Raw genomic sequence first — 22,072 nt, forward strand, 5'->3', positions numbered from 1 at the left:
GGCGGTGGGCTGCAAGCAAGGCTGGTTCCTGGGAATGAGGGCCAGGGAGGAGGCACCAGGTGGGTGCTGGGCCGCCCTGCGCCTTCTGAGGCCCCCGGGGTATGTATCTTGACCTCTTTATAAAGGCCTGTTTGCGCGGGGAGTGGGCTTTTTGCGACCCTCCCTACCCTCAATCTGCCATAGATGGCTAGGCAGTGTTGATTCCGAAGCTGCTTGAACACGCAGACTCCGCCCCACCAAGCTGACTTTCTGAGCAGTAAGCCGAGAGGCCAGTGCCGGCGGTCGGCCCCCGAGGGCAGAGGGACAGGGACAGAACCTGCACTCCCGCCAGGGCCCCGTTCCCAGTCCGTCTCGCGTGCGCACCCCGCCGGCAGGTGGTCTCTTCCCCCCCCCCCCCCCCCCCGCGGGATGGGAGGACGGGCCGCTCCCGCAGGCCAGAGAATGAACAGCGTAGGGGCTGCCCACTGCCCTGGAATCCCGCGCGACCCGGGAAAGCGAGCTCCGCGACAGCTGCCGGAACCAAAGTGTGAGGCCGCGGAGTCGCAGGGAGGAAGGCTGTTCACGCAGCGCCAGTCCCGCGTGACCCGCGCGCCGCTTCCGGCGCGGGAGGAAGATGTGGAGGGCATGCAGGGCGCTCCGGCCGTGCGCCGTGGTCTTGGCGCGGTCCCCGGGGACCCGGGCCTGCGGCGGGGGCGGGGGCGTCTCCTACACGCAGGGCCAGACCCCAGAGCCCCAGACGCGAGAGTATTTTTATTATGTGGATCATCAGGGCCAGGTGGGCCGGGAGCGTGGCCGGAGCGGGCGCACCGGTTAGAGAGGTGGGGCCAGAGAGGGGGCGCCTGTGAGAGGGGCGGGGCCGGATGGGTGGGCGGGGTCTCTAAAGAATGAGAACTTGACTGCTGAGGTGGGACCGAGAGTTGGACCGCCTGGGGCGCCCGGTCTCAGCCCGAGAGAGGTCGCCCCCCGCCCCGCCCCCCAGCAGCCAACCTGCCACCCGTTGCTGCGTCTCGTGCGCTCTGCATCCCCAGATCCTGCCCGACCCTGTGATCCCCAGCTTCGGGTCGCCCTGCCTGTTTTGCAAGCCCTGGCAGGGGAATCATCCAGCATATCCGGGAGGAAGCAGGTCCGGGAGCCTCCGCGGAGGAGGTGACACATCTGATTAGAAACTTTTGAGGAGGAAGGGAGAGGTACAGGGAGGGCATGGCAGCCCAGGAACCCGCACGGCCCGGAGTGCGGGATAGATGCAGGAATGTTGGCAGGGTTCCCAGGTTTACTTTCCACTCGCCTCCCTGCACACGGCGTGCACAGGAGCGCAAGGAGAGTGGACACTGGCCCCCGCTCAGGCCTGCCCAAGCCTCCCCGCCCTGGGGCCGACTCTGTCGGGCTTCCAGTTGGGACTCATGGGCCACGGCCTGCCCCTCTGTCTGCAGCTTTTCCTGGATGACTCCAAAATGAAGAACTTCATCACCTGCTTCAAAGGTACCGGTGCAACTTCTTCCCCACCTTTCTTCTCCCTTCGGCAAGGCCCTGGCGGGCTCTGCTCCCCAGCCTGCCGACTGGCCCGTCCGAAGCAGAGGACTGGGCATCCTGTGCTCATGAGCCCTGCTGTCTAGAGTGAGGCCAAGGTGGTGTGCCCACATCCGGCGCCAGCCCGTGGCGTTGCCCAGGGCGCGCCGATTGCCTGGGGAAGTAGGGCCCCGGGTAGGGTAGCGTGGCATGGTAAGCAACCGTGTCCTTCTCCTCCAGACCCACAGTTCCTGGTCACCTTCTTCTCCCGCCTGAGACCCAACCACAGCGGTCGCTACGAGGCCTCTTTCCCCTTCCTCTCGCCCTGCGGCAGAGAGCGCAATTTCCTGCGCTGCGAAGACCGGCCGGTGGTCTTCACGCACCTGCTGGCCTCGGGCTCCGGGCCCCCGCGTCTCTCCTATTGCGGCGGCGGTGAGGCCCTGGCCGTGCCCTTCGAGCCGGCGCGTCTGCTGCCTCTGGCCGCCAACGGCCGCCTCTACCACCCCGCGCCAGAGCGAGCGGGCGGCGTGGGTCTGGTGCGCTCCGCCCTAGCCTTCGAGCTTAGCGCCTGCTTCGAGTACCCGCCCGGCGCGCCCGCGCTGCCCTCACACGTGCGCTGGCAAGGCCGCCGCCTCGCCCTCACCATGGACCTGGCCCCGCTGCTGCTCGCCGCCTCGCGGCCCTGAGCCGCAGGCAGGAAGGCTGGCGGCCGCCGGTGCCCCTGGCCCCGCCGAGGTCCCGCCCCCTCTCCCCTCACCGCTGTGGCCCGGGCCGCGCATCGCTGCGCACGCGCCACCGAAAGAGCGCGCCGGCCGAGTGCGCGTGCGCGGCGGAGGTGCACCGCGGCCCCGTGGTGCTCGGCGCTGTCCGAGGTGCTGCCGCGGCTTCGAACGCGAGGAGGGGCGTGGTCGCGGGCCCTTCTACTCCCCCCCCCCCCATCCCCCAACACCTCGGGCCTGGGGAGTCCTTTGGTTCGGCCCTCGCCTACAGGGGCAGGCCCCGGCGGCGCGGCTGGAGGCGCAGGGGCTCCAGTACGCGTGCGCGAGCGGCGTCCGCCCCTCCCCCGCCCTGCACTGCTCGGTGGGCCTGGGCGCCTCGGGCTCAGCGGGGGAGCCGCGCCGCGGGAGCGTCAGGTGAGGGGGCGCCCGACCCGAGGTCAGTGGGCATGGGGGTGGGATCGGGGGCCTTCCCGGCTATGTCCCCAGCGCGCATCGAGAAGGGGAGGCGACCTGGCGGGGACCACGCCCTGCCCTGAACTGGCCCGGGACAGACCCAGCTGGAGGGGATGCAGGTGACACCATGGGGGATCGAGGCACGCGACTTGGGCTTCGCACTGCTCCCGAGGGGGTCGCAGGGCTTCCTCGCCGCTCCAGTCTCTGCACAGATGGGTGCCCTGGAGACGGTAACAGCCATCGCAGAATCCTGTGTGTGACGCCCCGCCCCCTGTCCAACCGGATTAGAGGGCTGTCCGCTGGGTAAAAGGATTTCTGGGCTGGCCTCCTCTGCTCTTCCCGCCTGGGCCCTCATCCCTGCTCAGGCCGGCCCTTTTATTCCAATCAGCGTCTAGGGGGTGTCCCTGTGAACAGTGCCTTGAATCCTGAGGAGGAAGCCAAGAAGCCCCTCTACTTAAGAGGACTGGCTGCTGGAGCCTGATTGGGCAAGACCTGAACCAGCCCTTATGCTCAGGGAAGTGGATCCCAGGAGCCCAGAGTATGCCTTTAGATTCTTGGGCTTCACGCACATCCTGAGACACCTGGGAACTGACTCTGCCTGGGCCAAAGCTATTCCATTAAAACTTTTGCTGTGCCTACCTCATTTCTAGTGACTTTAAATAATCATATGAGTTACAATTTAGAGCAAGATTCGAACAGACATCAAGGGCACTTGGTCCCTTTCCACATGACTCACTCTTGCTAGCAGAGAGACTTGGAAAACAGGCAGTTATTCGGAGTGGGGACCATTTGAGGAAGGGCTGGAGGCTGCATGACAGCACACCCTCAGCTTTGCTGTCCCTGGCTCCAGACTAGCTGGCTTCTCAGCCCATGTCCCCACCTTTAAAACTGGACTCACTGTGCCTGGAACTAGACACAGGTCTTCCCATCTTTATAGGATCACCGGTTCATGTGCATAAATCCCCAACACACTATATATTCCTTTACCATCCAGGAGGTCACTGCTCCCAGAGCCCACTTGGGAACTATCCTAGAAACCCAGCTGGTGGCCCAAGGCCCCTCTTTTACAACCCAGCTGTTCCAGGGCCCTTCCTACTCCCCAAAACAGAAGCACTATTCTGGGAAACAGCAGAGAGAACATAGGCCATGGCTCGTGAACTGACTTTCCTATTGTGTATCACAACCCCCAATTGTCTAACAAGTTCCTGAGAATTAACCCTAATTCTGTCTAAGCTGTTCCACCCACCCTCACCCCCACAAGGGCTTGGGCAGGGGCTGGCCAAGCTATGCTTGCATTTTCCTGTGGCTGGTGGCTCCCAGGATCAGTTCTACCCATGTTTCCCATCAACATACATCAGGTGGGTCCCAGGGTCAGGAGACAGAGCATGAGTTCTAGGGATAAAAAAGGACTAGACAATGCTGGGTCAGGGTCAGGTGAAGACAAGGACACTTGTGGTGTGGGGCCTTGGGCTTCATCTTGGGGTCACAAGACTTCTGCTCTGGGCTCTGCTTTTGGACATCTCCATGTGGACAAGGAGAAATGTCTTCCTAGAGCCTCTTCCCCTTCTAGCCTGCACTTGGGTAACTGGGTCCTGGGCTTCACCACCTACATGTTCCCAAGCCCACACTTTGCACCAGGCTCTTGTACCTTGGAGTCAAGAAGTGGCTAATTGCTAGAACGTAGGGACACCCACATGCATGAGTGCAAAATCCCTTACAGTGCCAGATGGAAATAGATGGGAAGAGAAGGGGGCTGGGGTGGTGTTGGCTCTCCCCACATGGCCAGTGTGGTAAGACTAAGAACTCTGGAAATTCTAAACTGGAACCTGATGCTCCAAATCTTCATGACTCTGTTTTTGCAAAGGAAAAAAGCCAACTTTTTTGTTTGTTTCTTGTTTTTGTTTTTATCGGTTGCTTGAACTGACTTATAACTTTTCAGAAATTAGACACAGGGTGTGGGCCTCCATCCATGTTCTTCGCTGGCTCTCAAGTGTTAGGGGCAGGCCTGCCAACCTGTGTTTCAGGAGGCACATCACATCCAGGGTGGACTGTAAGGAGGCCCGTCAGGAGGTTGCAGCTTCGTGGTCCGCGGCCGGTCCCGCGGGAGATGGCCCCGGGGGCGCCCACATTGCTGCTGCTGTGGCTGCTGTGGTTCCCTGGCTTCCCGCCCCGCGCTGCCGGCTGCCCAGCCGCCTGCCGCTGCTACAGCGCCACGGTGGAGTGCGGCGCCCTGCGGCTTCGCGTCGTCCCGCCCGGAATCCCACCCGGGACGCAGGTGGGCACCGCTTGGGGCCACTGGGCCGCGGGCTAGAGGTGCCCGCGACACGGAGGGAGGGGTGTGTGAATGTCCCTGTGGGTGCTGGAGAGCCCCAGGGGAGGGAGACTCCCTCAGCAGGGTAAACACCCTCCCACCCTCCCTCCGGCCCGCAGACGCTGTTCCTGCAGGACAACAGCATCGCGCGCCTGGAACCGGGCGTACTGGCGCCTCTCGCCGCCCTGCGCCGTCTCTACCTGCACAATAACAGCCTGCGCGCCCTGGAGCCAGGCGTCTTCCGCGCGCAGTCACGCCTGCTAGAGCTAGCGCTCACCGGCAACCGGCTACGCGGCTTGCGAGTTGGCGCTTTCGCGGGCCTGGCCCAGCTGCGTGCACTCTACCTGGCTGGTAACCAGCTAGTGCAGCTGCTGGATTTCACCTTCCTGCACCTACCGGTGAGGGGGGGAAGGTGGGCAAGGGCAAGGGTCCTCCGATACCTCCACCTGCCCTGCGGGGCTGGAGCAGTGAAAGGGAGAAAAGTTAACCCAGGTTAGCTCCGTAAGAAGGGGACCTGGCCGCCAGGGCCCCTTCCCCTGATGATGTGCTGTCCTTCCCTCAGCGACTGCAGGAGCTGCACCTGCAGGAAAACAGCATTGAGCTGCTGGAGGACCAGGCCCTGGCTGGGCTTTCCTCACTAGCATTGCTGGACCTCAGCAGGAACCAACTGGGCACCGTCAGTCGTGAGGCCCTACAGCCCCTGGCCAGCCTGCAGGTCCTGCGCCTCACAGGTACCTCCTGGGGAAGGTTCTCATGCCAAGGTATCTTCCTCGGCCACAGTGGTGGCAGTGGGAAGCAGGCCCAGGTGTGGAGTGGGCTTTGATGGCAGTGGCTCTGAATCCCAGACCATCCAGGAGCGCTCTGCAGGGTCATACCATCACCTGGACCCATCCAGGGCGGCTGATAGGAATGGGAGTGCTGGAAGGGGCACAGCTCAGGGACTTGGCCTAAGGATTAAGACAGAAAAGGTAGAAATCCTCTGTTGAGGGATTGGACACTCGGGAGCTATGGGGGTGACAGACAGAAACTGGAAAGACAAAACTAGGGCTGGCATTTCCAGGACACAGCACCTGAGGACGAGGCTGACAGGATTGGTGAGGTCTCAGTGCTGTGGGATGCCTTTGGGGACACCGACTATCCACCCAAGTAATGGGACTTGCTGTAGGGAGAGACTTCAAAGGAGCAGAGGCTTTCTTAGAAATTAGTGAACTGGACCACGCAGCACAGAACTGCAGGGGGAGGGAAGAGCTTGCCCACACTCCAGGGAGCTTGAGGTCAGAGAAGAGGTGGCAGGGGCCCCTCTCCGGGAGGTGGGAAAGGGGTTCCGGTTCTGGCCAGCAGAAGCCCAACTGCACAGGTTGTTCTGGGACCATTCCTGAGCTACCCGTCCGCCACTGCTCTGCCCACAGAGAACCCATGGCGCTGTGACTGTGCCCTGCACTGGCTGGGAGCATGGATCAAGGAAGGGGGCCAGCGGCTGCTCAGCTCCAGGGACAAGAACATCATGTGTGCAGAGCCCCCGCGCCTGGCACTTCAAAGTCTCCTGGACATATCTGGCAGTAGCCTCATCTGCATCCCGCCCTCTGTACACGTGGAGCCGCTGGAGGTGACGGCCAACCTGGGTGAGGACCTGCGCGTTGCCTGCCAGGCTTCCGGCTACCCGCAGCCCCTGGTGACCTGGAGAAAGGTGGCCCAGCCTCGTGAAGGGCAGCCACGGGCCCAGATCCAGCCAGAAGGCGGGGCACCGCGCCCCGGCGGGCCCGGCGCCTCTGACACGGGCAGCGGCATGCTCTTCCTCACCAACATCACCCTGGCCCACGCTGGAAAGTACGAGTGCGAGGCCTCCAACGCCGGCGGCGCCGCCCGCGTGCCCTTCCAGCTCCTGGTCAACCTGTCCCAGCAGCAGCAGCTGCAGCTGGCGCCCCCGCCGCCTCCGGCCGCCGGCCCCGTCAGCCACGAGCCCCTGCAAGAGGCCGGCAGCATGGCCTTCCGCGCCCTGGGCCTGGCCACCCAGACGGCCATCGCGGGCGCCATCGCGCTCCTTACGCTCACGGCGCTGCTGCTGGCGACCATGATCTGCCGCCGGCGGCGCAAGAGAAAAAAGGCCCCGGGACTGCCGGGGGAGGGCGCGCTGTTCGTCAACGACTATTCGGACGGGCCCTGCACCTTCGCGCAGCTCGAGGAGCTCCGCGACGAGCGAGGCCACGAGATGTTCGTCATCGACCGTTCCAAGCCACTCTTCGCCGAGGGCCCGACGGAGGCTGCCGATGGCGCAGCAACCGGGCCGGCGCAGGGCCTCCCGCTGCAGCCACCGGCAGCCTACGAGATCCACTGCTGAAGAGTGCGGCCCAGAGGGGCGGGCGGGCGGGCGGGCGCTCGCTGATGACGTAGTCTCCGCGGATTGGCAGGCCCGCGGGCTCGCCCCGCGCATGCTCCAGCGCAGTCAGTAAAGGGTAAAAGCTGCGGAGTGTGCGGCGAGCCATGTGTGGGATCTGGGGGCCCGAGGGCGGGGCGCAGGCACCTGCGGACCCCAAGCTCTGCGGACAGAAGCCCTAAGGCGTCAAGGGACGGTGGCCGAGGAGGCTCCCCACGGCCCTACCGAAGCCCTCCAGAAAAGATCCCTCCAGCATCACCCTAATCGCTAGCTCTGCAGGTCCGGCCACTGGCCCGCCAGCCTGCTGGAGGACCTGGGGCCTCCCCAAGGTGGGAGAGGCGAAGGGCTGTGGAGGTGCCCAGGAAAGGGGGAGGGGGACAGCAGACCGGAAGACAGCTGTTACCCAGTGGCTACGCTGGAGGGGACAGCAGAGCCAGTGACATGTCATTCTGACCAGTTAGGACAGAAAAAAACACCACAAATTTAAGTTCCAAACACACTGCACATTTGTACCTTAATGACACCCGCTGGCTCCAAAGCCCAGCCAGGTTGTCTCCCGGGTGCCAGGGCAGAGAGAACCATGAAAGGCTCCAGTGCGTGGGGACCCAACCCACCCTGAAGCAGGTCCCTGTTCCAGCTTCAACCCCAGAGCAGTCTGTTCTTGGGAAGGGCCCAGACAGAACACCCTCTCAGCTCACAGCTGGGACCCCAGAAACATTCCAAAGAGAGGACCAGGACACCAGAGGGCAGCCAAGTGCACCCAAACCAAGCCTGGCCTTAACAGGCCTGGAATCCAGCCCTTAAGCCCACAGTCAGCCAGTCAGGGGAACAGGTACAGGGCAAAACCTCGCAAGGTGCTCCACCAAGCATCGGAAGGCTGTGAGAGCCCAAGAGCAAGGAAACCAGAGACCAGTGACTCCGTGTCAGGCCTCCAACAGGGTCCCAGCAAAGGCTCTGTCTACCTAAGGCAGGGAGGGGTCTCCAGCAGCCCTGAACACCAGGACAGCCTGGAGGTCATAGGCTGAAGTAGTCTGCGGCCAGGCGCCCATAAATGTCAGTGGTCCAGAGCACATGAGCACGACCTGAGGCCAGTAGCAGCTGGTGCAACTCCGCCTCCACACGAGCAAACTTCTCCTCATTGATGGAAGCTTCCAGCAGGACAGAGGCAGGTGGTGGCCAGGGCAAACCCTCATAGCAGTCCACAGGGAAGGGGTGCACCACCGTGCGTAGCTCAGCCTGCACTACTGAATCCCGTAGGAGCTCCTTGAGGCCCGCCATGGACAGTGGGTTGCCATAGAGACCGAGGTAGCGGAGGCTGGTACAGCGCGTCAACACAGGGAGCGTGGCCAGCAGCTGGGTATCAGCAAGCTGGCACTCAGTCAGCTCAAGGTGTAGCAGTGTGGCTGCTGCTGCCTGCAGCAGACCCTGGAAAGGCTCCAGCTGGCTGCCGGACAGGTCGTTGCCACTAAGGTCCAACTTCTTGAGGTGGACAGCATGGGGGCTCCGTGCCAGGAAGCGCAGATCCTCGGGCAGCAGGGCACAGAAGGCCAGCTCCAGGCTCTCCAAGGGACTCTGCAGGGTGCTATAACAGGGGACACAGGTCACAACCAAGTAGGACCAGGGCAGGGTCTCGGAAGAGGGGAAAAGGACAGGGCAATAGTGGGGCTTGCTCACCTGAGCAGCTGGTCCAGCCGCCCCGAGAGAAGAGAGGAGCCCATGCTGAGCTCCCGCAGACAAGTGAAGCGGCCCATCTGGGCCAGGAAGTAGCGAAAGTTGTCCTCGCCATCCACAGAGGGCTGCCTCGAGTCCCCGTGCACATAGTGCAGCCGTAGGCTGGCCAGGTGCTGGAACCGGGCCACATGTGGGATGATAACAGACAGGCCACGCAGGCCCAAGTTGTTAAAGCGCAGGTCCACACGGCGCAGGCAGCCCGCATCCAGCAGCTGCAGCAAAGCCACAGTGTTGCGCATGGGCAGGTCCTCAGCCCGCAGGTCCCGGCAGCAGAGCCGCAGGGGACTGCCCACACTGCTCCGGAGTGCCTCCCGCAGGAACGAGTAAGAGGCCCGGTTCACCCGCAGGTCCACACGAACCTCCACAGGAATGGGGGCTGGCCCAGGATCCGCAGTCCCGCCCTGCTGCTGTGCTATGCAGGTGCGGGCCACAGCTGCTGTGCAGTCCCACATGCTCATGGTGCCAGGGTCCTGCTCCACGCCGTCATCCAGTAGGCCCGTCATGTCCAGCACCCGCAGGGCATGCTTCCTGGGAGCACGGGTAGGCTGAAGCAGGAGACAAAGAAGCAGAACCCACACCCACTCCCAGCCACCTTGGGACAGAAGCCACATGCCTGTTTCCGCACTGAGCTCTTGCACTCGCCTGGAACCTCAGGGGGGAACCCTCTCTGTACCCCCCATGCCTGAGAGCCCCTCAGGTGCACCCATACCTGCAGAGAGGCTGTGTGCCAGCCTCGGTCTCTGGGGTGTGGAGCCGGGCTGTCAGCCCCAGGATCACAGCCTGCATGCTCTCTGTGCTGGGGCGCTCTTGCAGCAAGGCCCGGCTGCAGTGAGCACATTCCTGCAGCAGCTGCTGGAAGCTGAGCAGCGGGAAGGGCCATGTGTGCACCAGCTCGCGAAGCACAACAGTCTTCTTGTCCATGAAGGCCACCTTGAACAGCAGGGGGAAGAGCTCTCGAGGCAGCAGGGGTAGGGCCTGGCAGGCAGCTGGCTGACACTGGAGCACCTGCCGCGTGCTCAGGAACACAAGCGTGTGCATGGCGCCGGGCCAGGCAGGAAGCCACCTGCAGGGAAGGGCCCTTCAGCGGGGAGGACAGACCCCAGGCCACCACCCGGCCATAGCCTCCTCCATCGCTGGTGGTGGGAAAACCCAGCGTGGTGCTTAGCACAGAGTTGGCACTCAATGGAGGACCGTGGCACCAAAAAGCAAGTGCTAGGTGCCTAACAATGGGTTGAACTGAATGAAACTAGGAACGGGGCCGCCCCCCCAGTTCCCTACTTCCAGAAGCATGGTGCCTCTTTAGGAAAACTTAGCCATCGAACAGTACGTAAATAGCACAACAGCAAAAATGACCACTTGCCTGGGTGTGCTTTTGATGACGGTTGCTCTGCAGGACCCCCGCCCCCCCAACATCTGTACTTCAGGCCTCACAAAGCTGCTTATCAGAGATCCTCTTTTCTTCAAAACCAGAATAAAGCTCACAAAGCACACAAACACTAGAGGGGCTAAGATACTCCCAAGGGGCGGGAACCTGCCCCACCCTCCTCCAGCTCTTGCAGGTGGTCCTTGGACAGGAACTGGAAGCATTGACGCAGCTTAATAAATACCAGCATAGGTAAAAAGCACTGGTACCCAGGGAACATTGTGTCCAGACAGCCTGAGTAACCCAAGCCTTCAGCATGACCCTCAGTCCTAACTACTATGGTCCAGTAGTACTGCCAAGCACGGAGATCTTTGCAGACTTACAGAAAAACAAACAGCAAACCTCATCCACCAAAGTCTTTGTCGCCTGTCTAAACATCTCCCTTTTCCCTAAAACACCACAGTGACTCTCACACCTATAGGATTCATAAGACCCCAGGCCAGGAATTGTTCAGATGGGTAGAGGCAGCAGCAGAAAGCGCATCCAAGTTAACGAGGGGCATATAAAAAAGGCCTGGGACCCCGGGGGGTACCTGGATATCAGCTCTGTTACTGACTTCAGCAGCAATAACAGCCAGTGGGCTCTCAGCGGGCCAAACATCTCATCCTCAAAACTGCTTCCCAGTCATCCCCCCGGAAACAGATTAGAAAACTAAGCCCTAAATCTTGCCCGGCCAAGGTCACAGCCTGGGCGATGAGCTCAGGGAAGAGGGAGCAGTCGGGCCCCAGAGTCCCTGTTCTTCCGGACCTCATACACAACGAAAGTCCTTAGGGCACTGGTTCTTGAGAAGCCCCGAACGTCAACCCTCGGCCTTGCTCTGCCTGTAGACAATTCTCGCGAGGACGACTCATACCTCGCTGTGACAGGACAGACCAACCGAGCACCTGTCACGAGAGGAAACGAAAGCAGCCAGTGTGGTCACCATGGGAGGAGCCTCTTGTGTGGTGGCCGCCGCCCCCTCCCGCCGGCCCGCGGCTCCCGGCGTTTGCTCCAAGACGCCCCCCGCCCGGCTCCTCCCGGGCTCGAGCCGAGGGACACCATCAATGCGACGCCCTCCTCCTCCCGGACGGGATATGCCCCTCGAAGCCGGTGCGTCGCCCCCCGGGGCCCGAGGTCGCTCTGCCCGACGCAGGGCTCCAGATCCTTCCCCACCCCGCGAACGAACCGCCCGACTCCCGCTCCCGCCTCCCGGGCGGCGCCCGCCCCGAGCACCCGCGCCTGCTTCGTGCAGCCAGGGAGGGCCGGGGGCGCACGCCGCCCCGCTCCATCCCCAGCCGGCCGCCCGCGCTCACCGGCCCCACAGCCGCTACGACCGCCACCGGCCCCGCCTCACGGTCCGCCGCGCCCCGCCCAGCGCCTCCGCGCACCGCGATGACGTAGCCACCACCCATTGGTCTTCCCATGAGGGTCCCACTGATTGGCTGTCCCGGAGGAGGCTGCCCAGACGCCCCGCCTCCGACGCTGCGGGACGCCCCCATTGGCTGGCGGCCGGCGTCTCCCTCGCGGCGGGAGATTTGCGGAGCCCGCGGCCGCGGGGCGAGCGCCATGGAGCGACTGCGGGACGTGCGGGAGCGGCTGCAGGCTTGGGAGAGCGCGTTCCGGCGGCGGCGCGGGAGGCGGCCGGGCCAGGTGCGGGCTGTCCGGGGACGGGGGGTTGAAGGTGCGGCCTCCGGCTGACGCGCTCCCTTCACAGGAGGACGTGGCGGCGGCGCCTGAGGATACCCGGGGTGAGCCCGCCGACGCGGGGCGGAAGGAGGGGCGCGGGGTGGGTGGGGCGACCGGCGGCCCCCCAGTAACCCTTCACCCCATCCCCAGCGCTCTACCGGGAGTACCGCGCCCTGAAGGAGGCCCTGAAGGAGGCAGAAGGGGTCGGACCCCGCGGCCCCAAGCAATCGCTTCCCGTGCAGGCAGAGGAGGTACCCAGGCCTTGACGCCCCAGCCTCCCGGCCAGTCTCCTGCGTGGCAGAGCCCAGAGGAGCCGTGAACGAGCCTGTGTGGGGCACAGAACATTGGGGGAGGACTGGACATGGTGGAGGAGGGCCTGGGGGCTGGGGAAGGGAGCTGGGGACAACTCTGCCCCTCGCACCAGCCTTTCTCCGGCTCGGACTCCCACCGCCTCTTCTTGCAGGTGCCAGAACCCAGCTGCTGGGGGCCCCACTTGAATCGGGCTGCGACCCACAGTCCACATCCTCCTCTTTCTGGGCCAAGCCGCCCAGGGTCTGTGCCGGACTACGGAGAGAGGCTTAAGGCCAACCTCAAGGGCACCCTGCAGGTGAGAGCTAAGAGCCAGGCAGTCAGTGCATCCAACCTGTACCCAGAGCTGCTCTCCACTTAGTGACCGGACCCCCAGATACCCTTTTCTGCTAACCCTTCCACGCACATGTGCCTGTGCAAACGTGCACACGTACGCTCTTGCAGCACTAATCAGGCGGAAACTTCTGGGGGGAGTTCAGGTCGGCGGCAGCCTGGAGACCTGAGTTCCTGCTTGTTGGTCTGTTCCCCCGCACCCCCACCAGGCTGGGCCAGCCCTGAGCCGCATACCCCGGACTCCACGAAGACCCTCGTCCGAGATGCCCACCCCAAGGCCACCAGGTGCAGGGGCTGCCCTCATCTCTCCAGAAGAAGTCAGTGAGGTGCCCTTGCAGCCTGCTGGGCCCCAGCTGAGGCTGGGCTGCCTCCAGCAGCTACAGGCATCCTTGAGCCTGCGACTGGGCTCCCTAGACCCTGGCTGGCTGGAGCGGTGTCACAATGGGGCCCCAGATTTTCTGGGGGCTTCCAAGGCCTGCCAGCCTAACTTGGGTGTAGAGCAGTCACAGTCTCTGACTTCATGTGTCCCACCTGTCCCTGGTCCCAGCACTAGCCCTGAGGCTCAAGCCCTACAGACAGCTGGAGTCAGTGCAGGGAGCCCCCAACCTGGCGACAGTCAAGGCAAGAGGTGGACACGGAACAGGGAGCCAGAGGGGAGCCCTGCACAGGCCCAGCAAGACAGTGACCAAATAGGACCCCTGCCTGAGGAAGCTGGGACTGCAGAACATGCAGAAGACCCTTCAGGAAAACCCCTGTGGGCACAGCGCCCCAGTGGCGCCACAGCCTCCAGGTACCACAGCTTCAGCCTCCCAGTAGGGTCACCTTAAGTCGAGCCAGTTTGGGGCAGGCTTGGGGCATGGCCCACTTGTACATCCCTTCTAGAGTAGCTGTGCGGAACGGAGGTAATTACGTGCGGCTCAACATGAAGCAGAAACGCTACGTGCGGGGCCCGGCTCTCCGTGGAAGGCTCCTCCGCAAGCAGGTGAGGTGCTGGCAGGCACTCCCTTCACCCCTACTGCCTCTTGCCACGTGACCCTCTCTTATGGCCCCCAGATGTGGAAGCAGAAGTGGCAGAAGAAAGGGGAGCATTTTGTAGGTGGTCGGCCCAGAGCCACACTCAAGAATTCTTGCTTCCGGTGTGGGCAGCTAGGCCACTGGTCATCCCAGTGCCCCCAACCAGGTGAGACCTCTGCTCTGGTGGTGGGCCGGGCTGAGGTTTTTGGAGAGGACTTGTACTCTTACGGGGGGGGGGAGCACCTGTAGCTCAAGTGAAAGATTCTATCTGCTTCTTCTACCTAACCTAGAGCATACCCAAGCCCCCCAGAAGAAAGGTGGTGAGAATGAAGACGACACACAGACCCTGCTCACTTTGGAGGAAGTAGTCCAGAGGACGGGCAGTGCCAGCTGCCGACTCCCTGGTGAATGAAGGGGTGGAGGGCAGGTTGTAGCTAGGTATGTTTTTGCTAGAATGACCCCAGCCCAGCCTGGAGTTCCCACACCACCCTTTTCTATCTGTTTCTAGTGAGTGAGAAAGATCCAGAGCCTGTTGGGCCTGAGCTGTTGGTCACCGTGGAACAGCCTGTGCCCCGGGTGCCCTGCCTGCCCCCTACCGTGCCACCACTTTACCCACCAGGGCCCTCTGGGCAAGTGGCAGGTGAGCAGATGCTTTTCAGCCGAGAGCCTTTACTGGGGGATGGGGGCAACTTGAGGCCATGCTGACCAACACCTGTGTCCACAGAGACGCCAGCTGAGGTATTCCAGGCCCTGGAGCAGCTAGGGCACTGTGCCTTCCGCCCCGGACAGGAGCATGCGGTCATGCGGATCCTCTCTGGTGAGCTTGGCTGTTGGGGGATGGGACAGGGCCAAGGCCTGGCCACAGGATAGCACACTGACCCTTGTTCCCACCAGGCATATCCACACTGCTGGTGTTGCCCACCGGTGCTGGCAAGTCCTTGTGCTACCAGCTCCCTGCGCTGCTTTATGCCCGGCGGAGCCCCTGCCTCACACTGGTCATCTCTCCCCTCCTGTCTCTCATGGACGACCAGGTGCGCAGACGGGACCCCTCCAGCACATGCAGAAGGCAGGAACCAGTGCCCACGGCTCTTCCGACCCTTTGGGGCTGCTGTCAGTTACTTGGCCGGAGCTGTAGAGAGCTCAGCTGTTCTCAACCTGCCAGCTCTGTCCATGGTCCCCGGCCTGGCAATGGTCCAAGGGCAGCAGGGACACAGCTGGCCAGACCTGAGTCCACCCCCAAGAGGAGCAGCTCTAGGGAGGGAGGACGTCCCCAGTGGGGCCTGTCTGCTCTTGGCACTCCTGAACCGAGGCTCACAGGGGGCTCTGAATCCTTAGTCACAGGATCTACGAGCTGGGATTTTTCTCCCTAGGGAGCCCAGGTTGAAGATGGCAACAGCTGTCAGGCCAAGCACCATTGAGCGCTGTTTGAGGAAGAGCAGGGGAAGGGTGGCTTGCAACTGGTTGTCCTTTTGTACCCACAGGTGTCTGGCCTGCCCCCATGCCTGAAGGCAGCCTGCATCCATTCAGGCATGACCAGGAAGGAGCGGGACTCTGCCCTGAAGAAGGTGAGGGAGGGGCCTTACACAGCAAGATGGGTAGGGACAGAAGGCAGGCCCTCGATGATGCTCCTGACCTTGCCGTCCTCAGGTTCAGGCGGCCCAGGTGCACGTTCTGATGCTGTCACCCGAGGCACTGGTTGGGGCTGCGGCAGGGACCCCTGGCTCCCTCCCTCAGCTGCCTCCCGTTGCCTTTGCCTGTGTCGACGAGGCCCACTGCCTGTCCCAGTGGTCCCACAACTTCCGGCCCTGCTACCTTCGTGTCTGCAAGGTGAGTCTTCTTTGGGGTACAAGCGAAGGGGCAAGGGAGGGTGGGTGGGGCACCTTCACTGGCTCCTCTCCCACACAGGTGCTGCGGGAACACATGGGTGTCCGCTGCTTTCTGGGTCTTACAGCCACGGCTACGCACAGCACCTCAAGAGACATGGCTCAGCGTCTAGGCGTGGCTGAGGAGCATGTCCTCAGAGGGCCAGTCACCATCCCCACCAACCTGTACCTCTCTGTGTCCACGGACAGGAACCCAGACCAGGTGAGTGGACACACCGGGGCCTGGCAGAGGCACTGCCTCTGACAGCCCGTGCTGACCGCTGTCGCCCACCAGGCTTTGGTGACACTGCTGCAGAGTGATCGTTTTCGCGACCTGAACTCTGTCATCGTCTACTGCAACAGACGCGAAGACACGGAGCGCATTGCTGCGCTGCTCCGCACCTGCCTGCGTGAGGCCTGGGACCTGGGGCCTAGAGGGGAGGTCAGCAGGGCTGTGCCCCACGGACCTGCCCCAGGAACACGTTCTACCCAACTGTCTGTGTCTTCTCTGCAGGCCAGGCCCCGGAAGCTGTGGCCAAAGCCTACCACGCCGGCATGTGTGCCCGGGAGCGGCGGCGGGTGCAGCAGGCCTTCATGGAGGGCCGGCTGCGGGTGGTGGTGGCCACAGTGGCCTTCGGGATGGGGCTGGACCGGCCAGACGTGCGGGCCGTGCTGCACCTGGGGCTGCCCCCCAGCTTTGAGAGCTACGTGCAGGCTGTGGGCCGGGCTGGACGGGACGGCCAGCCCGCACACTGCCACCTCTTTCTACAGCCCCAGGTTCTTACTTGCCCCACTTGAGCTCCCTCTACCCCACCCCACCCCACCCCACCGCCCCACGTTTACAGCTATTCTTTCACAGGGTCAAGACCTGCAGGAGTTGCGTAGACACGTGCATGCCGAGGCCTCCGACTTCCTTGCCGTGAAGAAGTTGGTACAGTGCTCATTCCCACCCTGCACCTGCACCCATGCCCAACAGCCCCCAGAGCAGGAGGGAGCCAAGAGCCAAGACAGGCCTGTGACCGTGTCCCCGAGCGAGGCCGAGCAAGCCAGCAACAAAGGCCTAGCCCAGTGCCTGGGTCATGAGCGGGCACTCCCAGTGCAGCCGCTGGTGCAGGCCCTGGACATGCCTGAGGAGGGTGAGGAACTGGGGGCAGGAGTGGGTACCTCCCCACATCCCCACGTCCCTGTGTCCCCTAAGCCCTGCTCTGCCTCCAGCCATTGAGACCCTGCTGTGCTACCTGGAGCTACACCCACAGCGCTGGCTGGAGCTGCTGGCACCCACCTATGCCTACTGCCACCTGCGCTGCCCTGGGGGCCTCCCCCAGCTCCAGGCCCTGGCCCGCAGGTGAGCACACATCCCACCCCAGGCTGGGGCCAGGGACACAGGACCAGGGCTGCTAATCACATATCCCTTTCCCTGGGACAGGTGTCCTCCACTGGCGGTCTGGTTAGCCCAGCAGCCACAGGAAAACATAGGTGAAGGAAGCTATTCCGTAGAGTTTGACGTGGTTAAGTTGGCCGACTCGATGGGCTGGAAGCTCGCCCCTGCAAAGCAGGCTCTCCGTCAACTGCAGTGGCACCCAGAGCCCAGGACAGGTGAGCCTTGCCCCCAACCCTGCTTGGACCCAGCCCTGCTTGCCGCCCTCCTGCCTGTGTCTCACAAGCTCTCTGGCAGGTGCACATCGGGACACAGGGGTGCTGGTGGAGTTCCGGGAGCTCGCCTTCTGTCTGCACAGCCCCGGAGACCTGACAGCCCACGAGAAGGACCAGATCTGTGACTTCCTATATGAACGTGTACAAACCCGTGAGCAGGAGGCCCTGGCACGCCTGCGACGCACCTTCCAGGCCTTTCACAGGTGCTCTCAGGAGAGGTGGGCGGGGCCTGAGGCCACCCCCACTTCCCCCTCTGGTGAACCTCGCTGACAGATTCCTCTCACCCCAGTGTAGCCTTCCCCAGCTGCGGGCCCTGCTTGGAGCAGCCTGATGAGGAGCACAGTGCCAGGCTCAAGGCTCTGCTCAGCGGCTACTTCGAGGAAGAGGGGCCAGGAGGCATGGAGGACGAGCAGGGCCCAGAGCCAGGACAGGCCAGGGTGAGTGCCAGCCCCTCCCGGGGGGTTGAAGAGAGGACACAGGCCTGCAGTGAGGTCAGGCAGCAAAGTGCGTGCACACGCTTACACACTCTGTCTCCTGCCTTGCACCACGGTGGGCTGTGCGGAACTTGGTGCTGTGGAAGCGTGGGCTGGCCTTACGTGCCTGCCACCCACAGATCCAGGACTGGGAGGACCAGATACGCCAGGACATCCGCCATCTCCTGTCCTCGTGGCCAGACCAGCAGTTCTCGGGCAGGGCTGTGGCCCGTATCTTCCATGGCATCGGTGAGGGCCTGGGAGGCTGGGTTCGGACATGGGCAGGGGCCAGGTCTGGCCCAGAGTCCTCAGGGCCGTGTCTCCCACTCCACCACAGGAAGCCCCTGCTATCCAGCCCAGGTGTACGGGCGGGACCGGCGTTTCTGGAGAAAACACCTGCATCTGAGCTTCCGTGCCCTGATGCGTTTAGCTACAGAGGAGATCCTGCTGTGGGGCCACTGACCACCCTGCCGCAGGCCAGCCCTGCTCCCCCATGTCACACACAGGGGGCTGTGTGGCCACCGTGCGGAGGGAGCCAGGTGTGGCAGTTTATCAGGGAGAAGAGAGGGGACATTTGTGGCCAAGACAGTGACTGACTACCTGGGCAAAGCCCACCACCAGAAGCGGGGCGAAGGGGCCCCAAAACGCGGAATAAAAAAAGCTCAAGTCATTCTTAGGAACCCTCTTTTCTTATGGGGCAGCCCCCACAGCCTGAGGACAGCCTTGCCCATCACACATCCCAGACAGCTAGGCCGTGGGCACGCTCAGCTTTATTAGGTGGGCTGGCCACCCAGCTCAGGCCAGGGTGCTGGGTGCCAGACCCAGATACAGAATGGGCATGCCTGAGAGAGCAAGGAAGAGGGAGAAGCAGAGATGCAGCCCCAGGCTGTCAGCCAGGGCTCCAGCCAGTGTGCCCAGGAACAGCTTCCCCAGCAGCTCCAGAGTGGCCAGGAGGCTGTAGTGTGTGGCCTGCGAGGGTGGGGTGGGGTGGGGTGGGGTGGGGTGGGGTGGGGTGTGAGATCAAATGAGGGCTTGCTTGGATCCCAGCCCTGCAGCCCCTGGGCATCCCAGCCACACCGTCTTACCTGCAGGGCACTGGGTGCCAGCTGGCTGCAGTGCATCATCAGGGTGAATGTGGTGGTTGTAACCAGGCCCCCCAGGAAGTGTTGCAGACACAGGCTCAACAAGGCTGCCCCTGGGAGGGCCAAGATCAGTAGGGCCCGGGACTCTGGACTCCTCCCCTCCCGTGGCCTGCCCCTCACCTCTCAGGACGGTGCTGGGGCCCAGCCTGACCCCCGGGGTGTCCAGGTGGAAGAGCAGGGTGGTCTGGCAGGCCAGACCACCAAGACGGAAGCGAAGCACAGACCTCAGCAAAGGCAGTGGTTGCCTGGGGTGGGGAGATGGGGCAGGTCAGGGAGTGTGGGGCAAGGCAGGTGTGAGCAGGTGGGTGGGGCAAGCTGAGGAGGGCTCACCAGTGCCTGGCCAGCAGGGCCCCGCCCAGGGACGAGCCTACAATGGAGCAGACCACAGCGCCCACACCGTTCCACAGGCCCAGCTCTGGAGTAGAGATGCCGTGGTCCAGCAGGAAGAGCGGAAACAAGCTGCTGGCTCCCTGCTCACCTGTGGGGAGAACGCCAGCAGGGGGGCTGCCCACCTCTCTTCACTTGGGGCCTCAGTTGCCTTCCCCTAGCCAGGCCCCTGCCTTGCCCCTGTCCTGGGCCACGGGTGCCAGGAGACAGCTGGGACTGGGCATCAGCCGAGCGTAGGGTCAGCATGAAGCAGCATCTGAGACCCAAGGGGCTACGGCTGGAGCTCACAGAAGCCATGCAGCCAGAGCTGGAGAAGGACCAGAGGCAAACCCCAGCTGCCGAGCCAGGCTGAGCTCCAGCCTACAGTTAGTACCCCAGAAGGCCACAAAACGGGTTCCAGGGCTCCTGGGGATCCACCTGCAGGCTCCCGTCCCTGCTGTTGCCTGACTCAAGGCCTCACTTACCCAGTTTGTAAGTGAGCACAAAGCCTGCTGTCCACAGAGTACCAGGCATGACCAGCAATTCCTGCAGAAGGTGCAGGGTGCGGAGGGGTCGTTCTGAGGGCTGAGATACAGGCAACTGCTGCAGGGCTGGTGCAGCCCAGACCAGGGCAGCAGCCAACCAATAGATGGCAGCCAGGAGCAGAAAGAGCAGGGGCCAGGAGAGGGTGGGCACGAGGGCCAACAGGCCCCCTCCCGCCAGCACTGCCCCTAGCTTATAAGCGACCACCTGTACTGTGTTACCAGGCCCTAGCTCGGCTGGCTCCAAGAGTTGTACGGCCAGCGTGTCCAGGGCCACGTCCTGCACAGCCGCACCCAGGTTCAGCAGCAGAAGCAGCCCTGCCACGGTGACAGGCAGCCCAGCCCGGCCACCTTCTGCAGGAGGCAGGACTGCCAGCAGCCCACACACCAGGCCCAGAGCAGCCGTGCTGAGCATCAGCCAGACCCTCAGGGAGCCCCGCGTGTCCACCAGTGGGGCCCACACGAGTTTAAACAGCCACGGCAGGTACAGCACTTTGGCCAGTCCCACACGTGTCAGGGAGAGGCCACGCGCCCGCAGCAGCACGGGCAGCAGGCCGGACTGCAGCCCATAGGGCAAGCCTTGCACTAGGTAGAGCCCGGCCAGCGGCAGGAGCTTCCCATGCATGGCCAGGAGCGCGGGGAGCCCGAGGGCGAGTGCTGGGGGATCAGGGGCTGGGGCTGGGCCTGGAATCTGGTGGCCCGGGCTGGGTTCAAGGCCAGGTCAGGGCCCGGATCGGAATCAGAGGTACGGCTTGGAGTAGGGGCAGGCAAAGCGGTTCCGGGTGGGGCCCGCTCCGGTCAGGATGAAGTCAGGGATCATACGGCGTCATGGCTCTTGGGCTGGGCCAGTCAGGTCAGGGCTGTGCAGGCTGGCGTCCGGAACGGTACCCTCGGGTCCGGAGGCGGCGCGCCCTCCATAGACCGCTCTCTACGCAGCCGCGAGATGCGGCGGCCACAGAGCTTGAGAAGCGGGCCAGAGCGCCGGCCGCCCTCGGGCGCCCCCCGTGGCCACTCCGGGCGCGGCCGGGGAGCCTTGAGCACGCGCCGCGGGCAGCCTGGCTGATGTTGAGTCTGTGGCCCATCCCGGTCCTTCCCAAGGTTATCAGGTCCGGCTCCCAGACCCCCTGGACCCACACCCTAACTCTGCAGAAGTGCTTGCTTCCTTGGTGCCTCACCTGGAGCCTGGTTCTGCAGTGTCCACCGGGTCCTTCCGGCAGCCCCCACGGTCTACTACTGCTTACTTCCGACGCTGGCACCCTCGCCTCCTTCTGGCTGTGCTTCCGGTGCCTTCCTCTAGCCAGTGGCCACAGAGGACCATGAAAGGCAGGTTTGTGTGAAAGGTCTCAGCCGGAGGGACGCAGCCAGCTGCTCCCCGCGACGCCCTCTAGCGTCCAGTGACAAGGCCAGGAGAGGAGGGCAGGCAGGCCCAAGTCCCGCCTGACTCCAGCCGGCTCTGTGGAGGCATGGGCCCCTCCAAGCGTTTCATGCCTTCTCTCCCCTGCCCACAGCTGCATCCCAGAGGGCTCCCAAGGCCCAGAGGAGGTAGCGGGTGTGGCCCAGGGTTAGGAACCACCTCCAGAGCAGACAGAGCTAGAGTGCTAGTACTGGCTCCTAACCCTTGACCCCGAGGCCAGCCCAACCCTGAGAGCAACAGCTAGTGCAGCCACCGAGTGGGTCTCCTGTCACTTCGACAAGTTTCCTCGTCTGTAAAAAGGGGACTGCCATCCCTCCGTAAGAAGACTGCAGTGACCCACAGAGTGCGCACACCGTAGACACTAGTCCTTGCTCCAGTGGCAAGGACAGAGGGCTGCACACCCGCCAGGGCCTGGGCCTCCCCAGGGTACCCCTTTGTCAGCATTTTACACACTCGTGTTTCCCGGCCCCTGCCCTTGGGCGCTTGGGCTTGGGAGGGACCTCCACCCTCACTGGCCCCAGGACTGCATTTGCGCTAGGATATCACATCTCACACTTCAAATCCATACAAACAAAGCAAGAGTCGCTTGCTCATTCTTCCTCCCCTCCCCTCCCCTGCTTTCCAGCAGCCTCAGGTGGCAGCACCAGGCCATCTGCCCATTTAGGAGGAAGACCAAGACGTCCTCCCTTGAGTGCTGCCCACCCATCCAGCCAGCTCCAGCCTACAGTTCACTGCTGCCAGGAGAGGTGGACAGTATAGCAAGGGGAGCCAGGCCAGGGGAC

General features: G+C 63.3%; 5 protein-coding genes across 8 annotated transcripts; 3 read left to right on the forward strand and 2 right to left on the reverse strand.

Annotated features, from left to right (window-relative positions):
• Positions 1 to 600: 600 nt before the first annotated feature.
• On the forward strand, positions 601 to 3,316 carry CF2H8orf82 (chromosome F2 C8orf82 homolog). Of its 2 annotated transcripts, XM_049632722.1 has the most exons (3): positions 601 to 775; positions 1,431 to 1,479; positions 1,747 to 3,316. In XM_049632722.1, the coding sequence occupies exons 1-3, from the start codon at positions 614 to 616 to the stop codon at positions 2,190 to 2,192; spliced, it is 657 nt and encodes a 218-aa protein (XP_049488679.1). In that variant the 5' UTR covers positions 601 to 613; the 3' UTR covers positions 2,193 to 3,316. The 2 variants fall into 2 exon arrangements, with proteins under 2 accessions (XP_049488679.1, XP_049488678.1); XM_049632721.1 differs by lacking the exon at positions 601 to 775 and having other exon boundaries at positions 798 to 1,479; positions 1,747 to 2,201.
• Positions 3,317 to 4,647: 1,331 nt separating this feature from the next.
• LRRC24 (leucine rich repeat containing 24) lies at positions 4,648 to 7,396 on the forward strand. The gene is made up of 4 exons (XM_049632723.1): positions 4,648 to 4,953; positions 5,109 to 5,387; positions 5,552 to 5,720; positions 6,399 to 7,396. The coding sequence occupies exons 1-4, from the start codon at positions 4,648 to 4,650 to the stop codon at positions 7,325 to 7,327; spliced, it is 1,683 nt and encodes a 560-aa protein (XP_049488680.1). The 3' UTR covers positions 7,328 to 7,396.
• A 408-nt stretch (positions 7,397 to 7,804) lies between these two features.
• Positions 7,805 to 11,882, reverse strand: LRRC14 (leucine rich repeat containing 14). 3 transcript variants are annotated; one of them, XM_049632719.1, is made up of 5 exons: positions 11,810 to 11,882; positions 11,265 to 11,401; positions 9,804 to 10,157; positions 9,038 to 9,622; positions 7,805 to 8,945 (listed from the first exon to the last, which is right to left on the reverse strand). In XM_049632719.1, the coding sequence occupies exons 2-5, from the start codon at positions 11,267 to 11,269 to the stop codon at positions 8,378 to 8,380; spliced, it is 1,512 nt and encodes a 503-aa protein (XP_049488676.1). In that variant the 5' UTR covers positions 11,270 to 11,401; positions 11,810 to 11,882; the 3' UTR covers positions 7,805 to 8,377. The 3 variants fall into 3 exon arrangements, with proteins under 3 accessions (XP_049488676.1, XP_049488677.1, XP_049488675.1); XM_049632720.1 differs by lacking the exon at positions 11,265 to 11,401; XM_049632718.1 differs by lacking the exon at positions 11,810 to 11,882 and having other exon boundaries at positions 11,265 to 11,799.
• A 134-nt stretch (positions 11,883 to 12,016) lies between these two features.
• On the forward strand, positions 12,017 to 18,491 carry RECQL4 (RecQ like helicase 4). Its single transcript, XM_049632728.1, is given in 23 exon segments — positions 12,017 to 12,146; positions 12,211 to 12,244; positions 12,333 to 12,433; positions 12,646 to 12,789; positions 13,034 to 13,630; positions 13,633 to 13,806; positions 13,878 to 14,004; positions 14,129 to 14,242; positions 14,347 to 14,478; positions 14,563 to 14,655; positions 14,733 to 14,869; positions 15,320 to 15,403; positions 15,486 to 15,665; positions 15,744 to 15,923; positions 15,996 to 16,142; positions 16,220 to 16,477; positions 16,560 to 16,836; positions 16,916 to 17,045; positions 17,127 to 17,296; positions 17,376 to 17,556; positions 17,643 to 17,790; positions 17,967 to 18,075; positions 18,164 to 18,491. Coding segments are annotated over 23 exon segments (3,726 nt in total). The 5' UTR covers positions 12,017 to 12,062; the 3' UTR covers positions 18,289 to 18,491.
• Positions 18,492 to 18,496: 5 nt separating this feature from the next.
• Positions 18,497 to 20,826, reverse strand: MFSD3 (major facilitator superfamily domain containing 3). The gene is made up of 5 exons (XM_049632727.1): positions 19,820 to 20,826; positions 19,299 to 19,446; positions 19,089 to 19,213; positions 18,912 to 19,021; positions 18,497 to 18,795 (listed from the first exon to the last, which is right to left on the reverse strand). The coding sequence occupies exons 1-5, from the start codon at positions 20,499 to 20,501 to the stop codon at positions 18,622 to 18,624; spliced, it is 1,239 nt and encodes a 412-aa protein (XP_049488684.1). The 5' UTR covers positions 20,502 to 20,826; the 3' UTR covers positions 18,497 to 18,621.
• Positions 20,827 to 22,072: the final 1,246 nt, after the last annotated feature.

This window comes from Panthera uncia, chromosome F2 (assembly GCF_023721935.1).
Source record: "Panthera uncia isolate 11264 chromosome F2, Puncia_PCG_1.0, whole genome shotgun sequence".
NCBI classification, from domain to species: Eukaryota; Metazoa; Chordata; class Mammalia; order Carnivora; family Felidae; genus Panthera; species Panthera uncia.